At 42.0% G+C, this 13378-nt stretch overlaps 1 protein-coding gene across 6 annotated transcripts in view; it reads right to left on the bottom strand.

Moving 5' to 3' along the window:
• SIGIRR (single Ig and TIR domain containing) overlaps positions 1-13378 on the bottom strand; it is a 39522-nt gene that overhangs the window by 22517 nt on the left and 3627 nt on the right. Inside the window, exons 1-3 of one of the 6 annotated variants that reach the window (XM_083757071.1) lie at positions 12765-12945; positions 11349-11420; positions 8608-8731 (exon numbers count right to left, since the gene is read on the bottom strand). In XM_083757071.1, the coding sequence (XP_083613197.1) occupies positions 8608-8707 (100 nt within the window). In that variant the 5' untranslated portion in view covers positions 8708-8731; positions 11349-11420; positions 12765-12945. Of the gene's footprint in view, positions 1-8607; positions 8732-8765; positions 8994-11348; positions 11421-12764; positions 12961-13378 lie in introns of those variants that run through there. The other 5 variants (XM_083757070.1, XM_083757074.1, XM_083757072.1 and 2 more) reach the window with 5 other exon arrangements.

Raw genomic sequence — 13378 nt, 5'->3', positions numbered from 1 at the left:
GAAGTACAAAACATAAATCATGTCATCATTTATGACTGATCAATACTATTTTGGTGTGGGGTGACTTCCATGTATAATTCATTTTGCACACATGACCATCACATATGATAGTTAAATGACCTAAGTACCATCTATGTACCAGTTCTAACATAGTCTCCCTCATGTTAGCAGATAAATTTAAATGGGAATTTATTCCACATTGTGTTCTACTTGCCAAGTGATGTAGCACATGGAACATAATTTTCTCATGCAGTTCTCAATTAAGAGTAACTTATGTATTTGAGACCTTTTTGTGTGTTGTTTGTATGCTATAAGCAACCAGAGATTCAAACCCAACCTCAAGGGCTCTGGTTGCCTGTTGATGGACTATCCTGGAAGAACCCAATGGTTCTTGACTACCACTGCTGGTGTAACAGTAGGCATAAATATGCAACTATAGGGAACAGGTGGCACTGTGGTCTAAACCACTGAGCCCCTTGGGCTTGTCAATCGGAAGCTCAGCGGTTTGAGTCCACGCGATGGGGTGAGCTCCCATTGCTCTGTTCCAGCTCCTGACAACCTAGCAGTTCGGAAGTATACCAGTGCAAGTAGACAATTAGGTACTGCTGTGGCAGGAAGGTAAATGGTGGTTCCCTGTGCTATGGCACTCGTCACGGTGTCCCATTGTGCCAGAAGCGGTTTAGTCATGCTGGTCTCATGACCTAGAAAGCTGTCTGTGGACAAATGCCGGTTCCCTAGGCCTGAAGCAAGATGAGCGCCGCACCCCAAAGTTGCCTTTGACTGAACTTAACCATCCAGGGGTCCTTAACCTTTACCTTACCTAAATATGCAACTCTACTAAAGTTAATGCCACTGCTGGCAGAACGTCAAGTGAGAACTCATATTCAAGTGAGCACTTCCATTATCAAAGGTTTTCACTGTTGGTGGGACAGCAGTCCTATATATACAATGAATTGTTCACTATTATGATGTTCTGGCAGAAATGGCAATAACTTTAGTAGATGCAAACACAATTGTTAAAGTGTCACTGACTACTGTGATGCTTTGTCCTGAAAACACTCCAAATAAGCATTACTGCATTATCATCATTGTTGCAGCTGTTGTTAAAGTTATGTGAATGAAATTTACCAGGTGGAAACTGAATGGCTTCTTATATGAATGGCTTCTTTTTCTGCTAACACAAAAGTTACATAGGACTGCAGTTCTATACCTTACAAGGGAGTAAAGCCCATTGCTCAGCATCTGAATACATGTAGCCTAATCCTTCACATCTTTTATTGCTCGTCTGTTCTATCATGACCATAATTATTCTACAAAGAACTGCCAAAGTAGTACTGCCACAGAATTTCATTTCATTATTTTGTCCTTCTATCCATAAACTATGAATAAAACAACAACACCCTACTGTGACTGGGCTGGGTCCCTTCAAGTATGCATAATATGTTGCCTTTGTCTGCTAGACAAACATTCCCATACCCGATCAGGGAGAATGAAGAAAGAAATGCTGCTCTTTTTGCTTACACACAGGAGCTGTTAGGCACACACCCAACCAACAGATAGTGGGAGGGAGTAAACGGCAGGTATGGATGCCAGCATTAAGATGCAACCAAAGACTTATCTCAGAGGGTGCCAATTCTCATAGGGTCCTTTCACAAATATTTCACATACTGAATGCTGATTTATAAATGGATTTTGTCACAACAGGATACACTTACCATGCAGCTTAATTCAGGGCCGTTTCCACTATCATCCCTCATGCTTTTTGCACAGGTAGTGCTTTTGGTACAAGAATATCACATTTTCTGAGAAGTTACTCAAGCCAGTGCACTGTTGTACTGGTCAAATACAGCATATTTCTGACTCCTGGTCAACAAAAGAGGTTTAAAGACTGTCTCGAGGTAAATCTAAAAAAAAGTAGTATAAACACTGACAACTGGGAAACACTGGCCTGTGAGCGCTCCAGTTGGAGAACAGCCTTTACCAAAGGTGTCTTGGGCTTTGAAGACACTCAAACTCAGGACGCAAGGGAGAAACGTGCTAAGAGGAAGGTATGCTTGGCAAATCCACACCGTGATCAACTCCCACCTGGAAACCAGTGTCCCCACTGTGGAAGGGCGTGTGGATCCAGAATTGGCCTCGACAGTCACTTACGGACTCATTGTTAAAACTGTGTTTATGGAAGACGATCTTACTCAGCTATGAGTGATCGCCAAAGATTTCTGACTCCACAATGTATTTATAAATGCAAAAGAGATTGAATCATTTGTGTCAGGGGCACTTTGTGGCTGTAGTTTGCTGCACAGTATCTCCTTCCTGCTTCAGCTCATGGTCTTATGCTGCATTATTTTTCAAGCAATGTTTGTGTGTTCCCTTCGCTCAAACATCCTACAATCTTCATTGTGTTTGCAGGAAATCTAGAGGAAGTGGATGGAATTCACTGGGACTGGAGAGCAAAAATTGGTTTGGAAGTAAGACAACTTACTCATTCCATTTTGACCTCTGGTAAACAGGTTTCTCTATTGACTAAAAAACCTGCCAAACATGTTTGACCAGCAAAACAGAAGAAGCACACACATAAGGAAAGCTAATTTCAACTCTCTTCAAAAATTATTATCGTTTCCAGTTTAAATTATCTGAAGTCTCTTTTTTACTTCTGTTTCATTCAGAGGGCAGAGCAGGAGGAGTAGCTCATGCTGAGGCCTGTATGGTATCAGCTTTCACTCATTCCTTGCTGAGAGGTCAGCCCTTTATTCTTACTCCTGTTACTACTGCCACTACTACTACCACTAGTCAGATCTTAGTCCTGGCATGCTTGGCCTGTGAGAAGGGATCTGTTCTAGAGAAATGTATACTCCAGTCCTCACTACACCATGAAAGCATCCATTTCACACTGTGTGCTCAAAATGCACATATACAGTGGTACCTCTGGATACGTACTTAATTCGTTCTGGAGGTCCATTCTTAACCTGAAACTGTTCTTAACCTGAAGCACCACTTTAGCTAATGGGGCCTCCTGCTGCTGCCATGCTACCGGAGCAACTATTTCTGGGTTAGCAGAGTGGTACCTCGGGTTAAGAACTTAATTCGTTCTGGAGGTCCGTTCTTAACCTGAAACTGTTCTTAACCTGAAGCACCACTTTAGCTAATGGGGACTCCTCCTGCTGCTGCTGCTGCTGCGCTGCTGCTGCTGCACAATTTCTGTTCTCATCCTGAAGCAAAGTTCTTAACCCGAGGTATTATTTCTGGGTTAGCGGAGTCTGTAACCTGAAGCGTATTAACCCGAGGTACCACTGTATTCCTTTAAATTGAGACTACCTGTCCAAGCATATACATGTATAATAGAGCACTGTATGTTCTGCATCCCAAGACTGGGATATTAGACTTAAAAATACAAAGGCAGTTCCTTCTATCTTCTAGTATGCAACTATGAGATTAAAAACCTGTCCCTTTTATTTTGTAAATGATTCTCAGATATCAATTTGGTATATCAGACAATGTGCAAGAAGCAAGATTCCATTATTCATACTGCTATTATGGTCCCAAAGTATATCAAAGATCATGACCACTATCCACTACACACATAAGCTCTTGTGCCCCATTTTAAGAAGACTTCAGCACATGTAACAGGTAGGGGCCCTTAAACCCATATTTATTCCTCTGCTCTTACATTTTGCCTATTTCAGCCAATACACAGATTTCCATTTCTTTTTTGGAATTTAGTATTCCTTGTATTTTGCACAAATCAATATTGACTACATAATTCTACATTTCAAAACAAAATGCAATTGTTTCATCCCTTTCATATGTTTAAATATAGCACTCCTTCAACACCAACCATCCCAAATCCTGGGATCAGTCCAAAGTATTGTACACTTTAGGCAGCAGTAGAGAATAGAACAATAGAGTTGGAAGACAGCACAAGAACAATCTACTCCAGGGGTAGGCAAACTAAGGCCCGGGGGCCAGATCCAGCCCAATCACCTTCTAAATCCAGCCCGCGGACGGTCTGGGAATCAGCGTGTTTTTACATGAGTAGAATGTGTCCTTTTATTTAAAATGCATCTCTGGATTATTTGTGGGGCATAGTAATTTGTTCTCCCCCCCCCCCCAAATACAGTCTGGCTCCCCACAAGGTCTCAGGGACAGTGGACCGGCCCCCTGCTGAAAAAGTTTGCTGACCCCTGACTCCAACCCACTGCAATGCAGGAATCTTTTTGCCCAGTGTGGGGCTTGAATCTATGACACTGAGATTAAAGAGTCTTCTGCTCTATCGACTATCTCCTCACATTTCTGATGAGTTAAAGGGCTTAATCAGATAATCAATACCCTACTGCACTGTAGTAGATATATATTAAATTTAAGGGGTAAGGAAACTCATCTGCTAGAACTGTAGTAATCTGGCACCTCACTTTTATGCATCTTATTACTTGGAAGCAAATCCTACCAATTTTGAAATGTACCTCCAAGAAACTGTGCTTAGGATCCAAGCCACAGGCAGCTAACTAAACAAATAATGATAGGGAGAGCTTTTGCTTTTTGCAGGGGCAACCCTATCATTACAGAATGAGGCAATTGTCTCAGGTGGTAACAACGCCACCCTGGATGTTCCCCCTAAGTCTCCTGGCTATTCCTAACCTCCTATGCCAGTGAGCCTGCTTGTTACTGGCCTGGTATGGCTATATGTCTCACCTAGTCACTTTCTTTCAACACGTCACAGTACAGGAAAGCCCCAGACTGAAGAAGTATGCATTGCAAAGAGTCAACCAGCATAAGCCACACAGTCCAGAAACTTTAGCACATGCTCACGCAACACATGCTGCTGCACAGCAGCATCTATCAGTGTTGGCAATGACCCAATTAGGGCAAGGAGTAGCAAAGTGTTGAAAGACAGAACTCTATGTGCCATATGGCCTGTCCTGGGCTTGCTGATGCCTTCAGGTGTGGTGAAGGATGCTGTCTCGTTGCCAGAGTCAGCTTCTGTACATGGAAGGGGAGTGGGGAAGTCATCCTTTCCCTTTCAGGCAGCAAAATGCCTCAGGGCAGTTATACCAACCCTAAACATCACCTATTTCATTAACAAATATGGCAGGCTTCAACTTACAAACAACAAAGCGTGCATCCCTGCAAGATGGTAAACTGGTTTCACATCATCATAAAAAGAGTCTGGAAGGGAGAATCAATTATCTACTTCATTATGTAATTGCCACAATAAACTTAAAACCAGTAACTGCTGTGCAAAATGCTTCCCTGCAAAACTGCACAGAATAACGTGGTTAAAGCAAAACTAAGGTGCAGTGTAAATGGCCTCAAAGAATTTTCATTTGTGGTCACACTCCTAGGACTGGTTCAGACATAATGCCCAAGCATGGGTTGGCAGCATAAGTATGAGCCACGCAGATCCATTTTCTTCCTCCTTTCTTTTTTTAAACAAACCACAATTTGGCATTTTGTCCAAACCAGGCTTGCACTGGGGTACACATTCAGTCCTGTTTCTATAAGTGAATGTCAGCATGGCTATCCCTTTGCAAAGGCTAACACAAATATAGCACTAAATGAGAAGAAAACTGTGTAAATATGTCTGTAAATGGTCTGGGAGGCACTCAAGGGTTCTCCCAGTATACAGAGAAGACACAAAGAAATGTCACAACAAACAGCATACTTTGAAGATACTGACACCTATTACTGGCTGAGCAAACTAGCTCCCAAGCTCACTCTCTCACTCCCCCCACCATGACACACACACTTTCTAGCCAGTTTGCTTCTTTGCAAGGTGTGGTCAATTTATACAAAAGCATATCAATAAAAGCAGATTAGGTTGGTCTGTTGCAACAGCAATAACTGAAAAGGCACCTCTATGTAAAACTCAAAGATTATGGCTTATTTATTGGTCCTACAGACAGGAATGTTATCGTATTGACTTTGCTAGTGCTTTTCCCAGGATCACAGCAGGCATACACAAACCCATATAACTGGGAGGGGCAGAGAAAGATAAGGGTTATCTCAATTTCTAACCAACTTATAGCTTTAAGACTCCTTCTATGAGACAGAAAATTTAAATAACCATTGTTTTAAGAGGTTAGACCAAGGCAATATTGTATCTTTTATCCTCTTGGGCAACATGTACAAAGATTTCTGCACTACTCATCATGGATACTCAGAGGAAATTTAAGAGACAAATCATATTTCAGAAGAAGAAAAAAGCCTCTAAGAAACATCAAAATGTAGCACCCCACATCATCTGTTTCAATTAGGCAAGCATAAATTGCCTAAGGGTGCCTCCAGACAGTCAGTATTTTGCACGTGGGATTCAAGAGCACATCGGAAACTTAGGTCTGAGCTGTTAAATTGGATTGAAAGGCTGTGTTACACTAGCTCAACAAATCCACTTTAAAAAAGAATCAGGCTTTCTGTGGTTTGGAAAGTCATGGGAAAATGCACTGGAAGTATGGGATAAATGAATGAATAACAGAAGGGGGTATTTTTATTATTATTATGCTGCTGTGTATTTTGTGTTTTTATGCTGTAAGCTGGCCTATTGTCTTTGGATGAAGGGTAGTATATAAATTTAAAAAATAATAATAAACTAGGTCCTTTTGGCAGACTGTGTTACAAAGATGTCTGCAAATGTGACATGAAGGCTGGCAACATTAACCCCCCCATGTGGGAACCCTTTGGAGGCAATCACAGTGTCTGGAGACAGTCAGTCAGTAACCAGAGGAATGACCACTGGTAGGAGTGCAGAGAGAAGAAACACCATGGTGTAACTTTAGCAGCAAAACCAGATGCCTTCTTCTGCTCCACCTGCAAGAAAACATATCTCTCCTGCATATGGCTCTGGAGCCATTGCAGACACTGTAACTCTCCAACAGCTTGACTGCACTCCCGAAGGCACACTCGTCTATTGTCTCCCAAGACAGATGGATACCAACACAACCCTACTTAAGCATACAGCTTAATAAGAGATGCAGGTTGTTTCCCTATTGTCAGCCAATGGAAATGGAAATGTTAGCATCCTTACCTTTGTAGTAGGATATGTTATGAAAGAGTACTTCATCTCTGTACTAACAAAGCTATTTTACCAATACATAGGGATAGCAAGTTAAATCTAGAAGGAGCACAGGAGAGTTTCTTCATCGTGCCCTGCCTGATCATTTTGTGAGCCACATCAAAAATAAATCATAAGGAAGTATGCAGATATCTGTGACACTCCAGAGATAAATCTGCTCACTTCCTAGAACGACAGTTCAACTATTTATTTATATGGTCATTTGAAAACACTAATTATGGGAATAAATGTGTCAGTTCCATGTATGGCTAATCTAGTGTTTCATTGCCCCACCACATACTAAATTTAACCCCATAGTATCCAGCTGTGGCACAAACATCACAGTGGCAAAGGCAGAATGAGTCTATGGCACTTCTGGACTAGAAGCTGAGGATTTATAGGCCCGACTAAGGCAAAATCAAATGTATATTCTTGCCTGTCTCTTCAGCACTGCAATGACACCTATTCCAGAGATTAGAAGACTAGAGGGAAAGCCACTGGTAGCCTAACATACACAGGTTTGCACAGGTACTGTAATGCAATATAGAGTAGCACACTCACATATTTTTAAGATCCTTACAAGTTGGTCACTACTAATTAATTTCTGTTTAAAAAACTGTATTCCACTTCCTTCTACATATGTCCAAGGCAGCCAACAGTAATGCAAATGAAAAACAGAAAACAAATAAACACCACATAGCTGGTCAGCAGATAAACTTAGGATTTGATCAGCCAATAGGATGACTATGTTGCTGTACTAAGCCACCCCTTAGAATGCAACTGACTAGCCAGCATCCTGTGTTCCCAGAGAAGAATAGCCCATTTTTTTCTCCAAAGTTCCTGTATGCTTTGCCACTGGCTGCAGGGCCAGCATGGGCAGAGGCCAGAGTAAGACTGGATTGTATAGATCAGAAGAACAGTGGATGCACTTTTCATTCTCTCCTAAAGCTCCATGCACCCCTACAGCAAATGTTAAGCAGAAGGCAAAGAGAATGATGGATAGACAAATGCTGACTACTGAAAAGCCCTCACAGGACAGAAGCCAGCCATATCAAGCATCAGTGAGCTAATGTGAAGCCTACAGGAACCTGGCAATGTGTGTCATGGGAGAATGGAATTCAATGAGGCCTCAAGAACAAATGGAAAACATAGGACACCCCTATGATCAGATAGCAATACAAACGCATGCACACAAATCTCACTGACCAAAAAACAACAATGGAAAACTAATCTCAAATTGGGAAGCAATGCCTAGGAAAGGCCACTGTGCCAAACAGAAACAACAATGGAAATAGGCCTGCCATGTAAGAAGCTTCAAAATACTCATATTGTCTCATAAATAAAGTGTGTCTCTTCCAAAAAGAGATATCCAAACACACAGAAGAGCGATTAGTGGTTGAAGCACAAGTGACTGCAAAGGCAGAAGGCCTGATCAGGTCAAGCAAGAAGGGCACAGAGAAGAAAAAAGAGTGGGTCAGACTGCCTTAATTGCTAAGCACCACAAGCCTAAATATATTCATAAAACACACAAACACCAGGAAAACTTTTTCTTTTCGTCTCACCTTGTAAAGCTGCTGTCCTTTCCTGCTCACTCCTTGTGGCAAGGCAGAAAGCCAAGAGCACAGATGGCACAGGCAGAAGAGAGAGCAATTTCACAGTCATTTTAGCTTATTCACAAGCAGCATCCTACAAAATGGAAAAGCACAGGGGAAATAATTACCTTTATGGACTTCCCTCTTTGAGATTCAGGCAGCCACCTTCAAATCCTGAGACTCCTTGTGTGTCCTTGCTGTGCACTCCCTGATCGTAGCCATATTAATCACATGACTGGCCAACAGACTGGCTTTGCCAGTTAAGTATCTCCCTCTGCTTTTTTTTTGTTGTTGTTCATTCCATGTCCTCCTTAAATGACTTGTTCTATTCTCCACCCCCAATCACAATCTTCCAGGCCTGCACTCGGGACAGCCAGTTCCTCCCACCTGCTATCATTGCTCCACCCACCTTTCCACCTGCATACAAGGAGAAAATGAAACCTGGACTCTTAAAATCAACAAACCCACCCAGCGTGTTGGCAGCAAAACAGCCGACCAAGAGTTTGCTCAGTAAAGAGCCAGGAGGCAGGTTGCTCAAAAGCTCTGCAGCTGTGAGGATTGTCGCTCTGTGGCACTAAGCCAGCCGGTTATCCTGGATCCTGGCAAAGACTGCTGTGGACTATAAACAAGAAAATGCCCCAAGGAGTAAACAAGACCCCCCCCAAGGAGTAAACAAGGAAAATACACCAAGGAGGCCTGCTTTCATGCAAAGGGAAAATGTTAGATCTCAAGACAAGACCAAACCTGACAGCTACACCATGTGTGTAAGTTCTGTTACTGAACTGAAAAACAATACTAGTAGAGCTGAATTCTCTTTTTTAATCTGTAAAAGATGTGCTCCTGTTTTCTTTTTAAATGTAGCATAAAATACACACTCAGGGCTACTCATAATTCTGATCGTGAAGTGCAGCTGATATACAGTTCTGTTGTGAAAGAAAATACATAAAAGAGGAACAACTCTCCGATTACAGAGAAGCTTTCAGAAACCTAAACATGAAACATGGAATAACCACTAGGCTCCCCAAAGTTGTATTCAGAATCATTACCTGATCAAAACTGCTGTCTCCTATAAGTTACAGATAGGTAGCCGTGTTGGTCTGCCATAGTCAAAACAAAACAAAATTCCTTCCAGTAGCACCTTAAAGACCAACTAAGTCAGTTCTTGGTATGAGCTTTCGTGTGCATGATCTGAAGAAGTGTGCATGCACACGAAAGCTCATACCAAGAACTGACTTAGTTGGTCTTTAAGGTGCTACTGGAAGGAATTTTCCTATAAGCAAGTAATCCTTAAGCACAATGACTATATGAATGGCAGGCAAGTTTTTAGTATGTAACAGTAAGAGGTACCTGATCTATGTCAAGTAACTTCCAAAAGAGACAAAAATGGCTTAATACATTTCCCAAGAACAGAAAATGCAAATGACAAATCCATACAATGGTGGTAACAATATAATACTAAACTAAATAGCTGACACATTATAGCCCTTTGTTTATGGCATTTGCATATCACCCTTCACACACAGGGCGAGAATGCTCACAAACAGGAAATACTGTACATCAAGTATTGCCACAGAAGTCTTGTCTTGCAGACACGTGGATTTTAGTACAAAATTCTACTCATGCACACATTTCTTTCACCATCCTCTCAGATACCACAGGCACTATCACCTGAGGCACACCAGCTCGCCCTGATAGATAGGGACAGGATTGCCCCTTGAACAGAATTGCTGTGCTCCAAGTCGAGCAACATTTACAAAGCAGACACCCACTGTTTGGGGTTCCATCCACTGCATTTCCTGTTCCCTTTCCTCTGTCCCATCTGTTCTGTGTTACCCATGGGCATGGGTACTAGTATGAGATGGAGCGTGTGGCAGTTGCCAGTTTTATCACTGCAAAACTGGTGTCTTTGCCTATGCCCTAGGAAGGCTCTGAATTACAGGCCCTGGCATCCAATATTCATTTTTAAATTAGTTATTTATAATTTACATAGTACTTTCAACATGCAAAGTGCTTTACAGTAATGGTCACATTTGGCCCATTTATATGGTTTGTGGTCACAACACTGGTAACAGTACTAAGGCGGGAGGTCTCCCAATTCAAGATTTTGCAGAGTGGCATCACACTCCTCCACACTCCACATATCTGACTTTCGTAAGACCTCACACAGAGCAACTGCAGTGTGTTGTGTTGGTATATCCTGAGTATTTTGCTGCACTGCACTGATGCTATAATTGCTGCACAATTATGACCTGGCATGGTACTCCTTGTGATTCCTATTTGCCTTCCACAGGAGACAACAAGATCAGGTTTTTGCTCTTAATACTGTGTTTCTCATTTAGTGCAATGGGAAGAGCAATATTCAGTCTAACTAACTACATCTGAAAAGCAGCTTGATGGTAGACTACAAGCCTTACAAGCTTGAGCAGAATGGGGAGATATTTTATTATGGTTTATACATTTTGGCCCAAATGTTTTGTAACCTAAGTATATTGGCCCATAAAATCTGGTTCTTCAAGTCACAAAAATTATTTTCCTCTGTTCTGTCCATGTGATGCTGTAGCATTGTCCCCAAGAAGCTCAAAATGATGCATTTCAGGGAACATCAGAGTTGCATAGCTTATTAGTTATAATGTATCTTGAATTCTTAACAAATGTTGCTTTAATTTGCCTGGACAGTCCAAAGCACTCATGAAATTAGGGTAGAATCTTACCAACAGATTATAGACTTCTCCCTTACGCATGGCTTCATTCTTTTCTGAACAGCTGCAGAGAAACCTGTTGCCCTAGAAACCAAGCCGTACAATTTCAGCTCCACACTATCCCCAGCAATCAATCATCTTCCAAACATGTCCACTTCCTTCCAGTTATTCATTTTGTAGCTAATAAATTAAAATTCAGTTTTACAACAACAGCTTCTGTATAAAATGTCCAAGATATCCAATATGATCTAGTAATCATATTCTATTTTAGGATTTTTTTAAAGCTCAGAAGCAACAGTATAGTCGTCTAACAAAAAACTAATCACACCCAGCCAAAGTTAAGCACTTCTGAGTCCCATTAGTTTCAATAAGGAACAAAGGGTTCATGTGGCAAGCCTAAATGTATACTCAGCACTGCCCCACCAAGTATAAGGAGGTCCTAGCTGCAATCATCTGTGCACTTACCAGGAATTAAGCCCCACTGAGCAAAGTTACTTGCTTCTGAGTATATGTGTAAGTTTGTGTTGTTAAAAATGTCTCAAACATTGGCTAGATTGTGTGCTTACACCTTTTTAATGAACACAAATTAAAATAAGAAAACTGAATCTGTGGCTGTAGTCGTAAATACTGTTGCCTGGATCACTAAAATCAATTTGACTTGCTTAAATGGTTTTAAGACGGAAATGTTAAGTTCCTGTTCCCCACCCCACCCTTTACCTTTGTAGATCTTCTGCCTGTTTACTCAAAAGCAGCAAGTCCTACTGTGCTCAATAGTAAGTATGCATACGATTTTATCCAAAGCCTATATTCCTATGTTGACTTCCTTAGGAGTAAGCCCCATTCAACTTTGCACTAATGACTTCTAGGTAAACAGGATCAAGCTACAGGTCTTTTAGTTAGGGGAGTTCATGTTCTGTTTAGGTGTCCCAAGCCTTTTTCAAATAAAAATATGGATTATCTCAACACAACGCTAGGCAAACCCTAAACCACACACTTTGCCCCAAGGTAAGATAACAGGGGACTACTTCTACACCAAACAATTTCAAGCTGCAAATTTAACTTCAACCTCAATTCCTAACATGGGCAAACATAATCACTGCTGAGGAATACCTGCAAAATAACGCTAAAATTGTGTTACAAAAAGGAAGAACGGATTACTCTTTACTAAAGGCAGCAATCCCATTTTCACTGTATGTCCCAAGGTACTGCTTTTGTACTGCACGAAGGCACAGCCCAAGGAACCAGAAGCTGTTACCTCTCCCACAGTAATAGTCTCGTGTTGCCTAAGCTCCAATCTTGGAGGCCTTAAGAAGAAGAAAGCCTTTTTTCTTATCACCATCATGACACGTGCGTGTTTCTCTCTTCCTGGCCTAGTACAGAGAAGAGCCAGCACGCGAGACTCCAACGAATAAAAGAAGCAACACCAACCTCTAACTCAAGAAGCCATGGCCCAGTTGCACCCCAAAAAACCCTCTTGCGCGAAGATAACAATTTTAGCAGCTGAGGGGACAAGGAGGCGTCTTCATAACTAACCCTCTTCCCTATTGCCATGGGAACCGACAACCTGCGCTCAGGTAGGCAAAGGGCGGTGCCTCACACCTCTCTTCGCAGAGGAATTCTGGGTAGTGTAGTGCGGCAGCGTCCTCGCTGCTAAGTTCCTTTCGTGAGAAAGTACTACGTCTCCCAGCATGCAACTGGCTGCCTCGGCCTTAGGCCCCACACACCTGTGCAGGCAAGTTGTTTACACTTTTCAGCGTAGACGGATCGAAGCAAGAGGGTAGATAGGTGGCGTGGAAAATATATAACTTCAACATGCTAACTTTTTTGCTTAGTCAGCAGGCTTGGAAAAAGTTGTTGTTCAGAGCCAGCACTTCAGGCGGTTGCACTAGGGCGGAATGGGTCGCTTTGCGGCTGTTCCTTTTCGTAGTCCATTAGGCGCCCGCTGGGAGTCCCAGGAATGCGGACAAAATGTCTTGCTTAAGTAAGTTAGTGTATCAGACCTGCATATTGGTAATGTTGTTGGCGACTTCCTTTCATAGGTC

This window comes from Podarcis gaigeae, assembly GCF_964106915.1.
Source record: "Podarcis gaigeae genome assembly, chromosome: 1".
NCBI lineage: Eukaryota > Metazoa > Chordata > Lepidosauria > Squamata > Lacertidae > Podarcis > Podarcis gaigeae.
The sequence above is the reverse complement of the archived record's forward strand: the minus strand, read 5'-3'. Positions and strand labels throughout refer to the sequence as shown.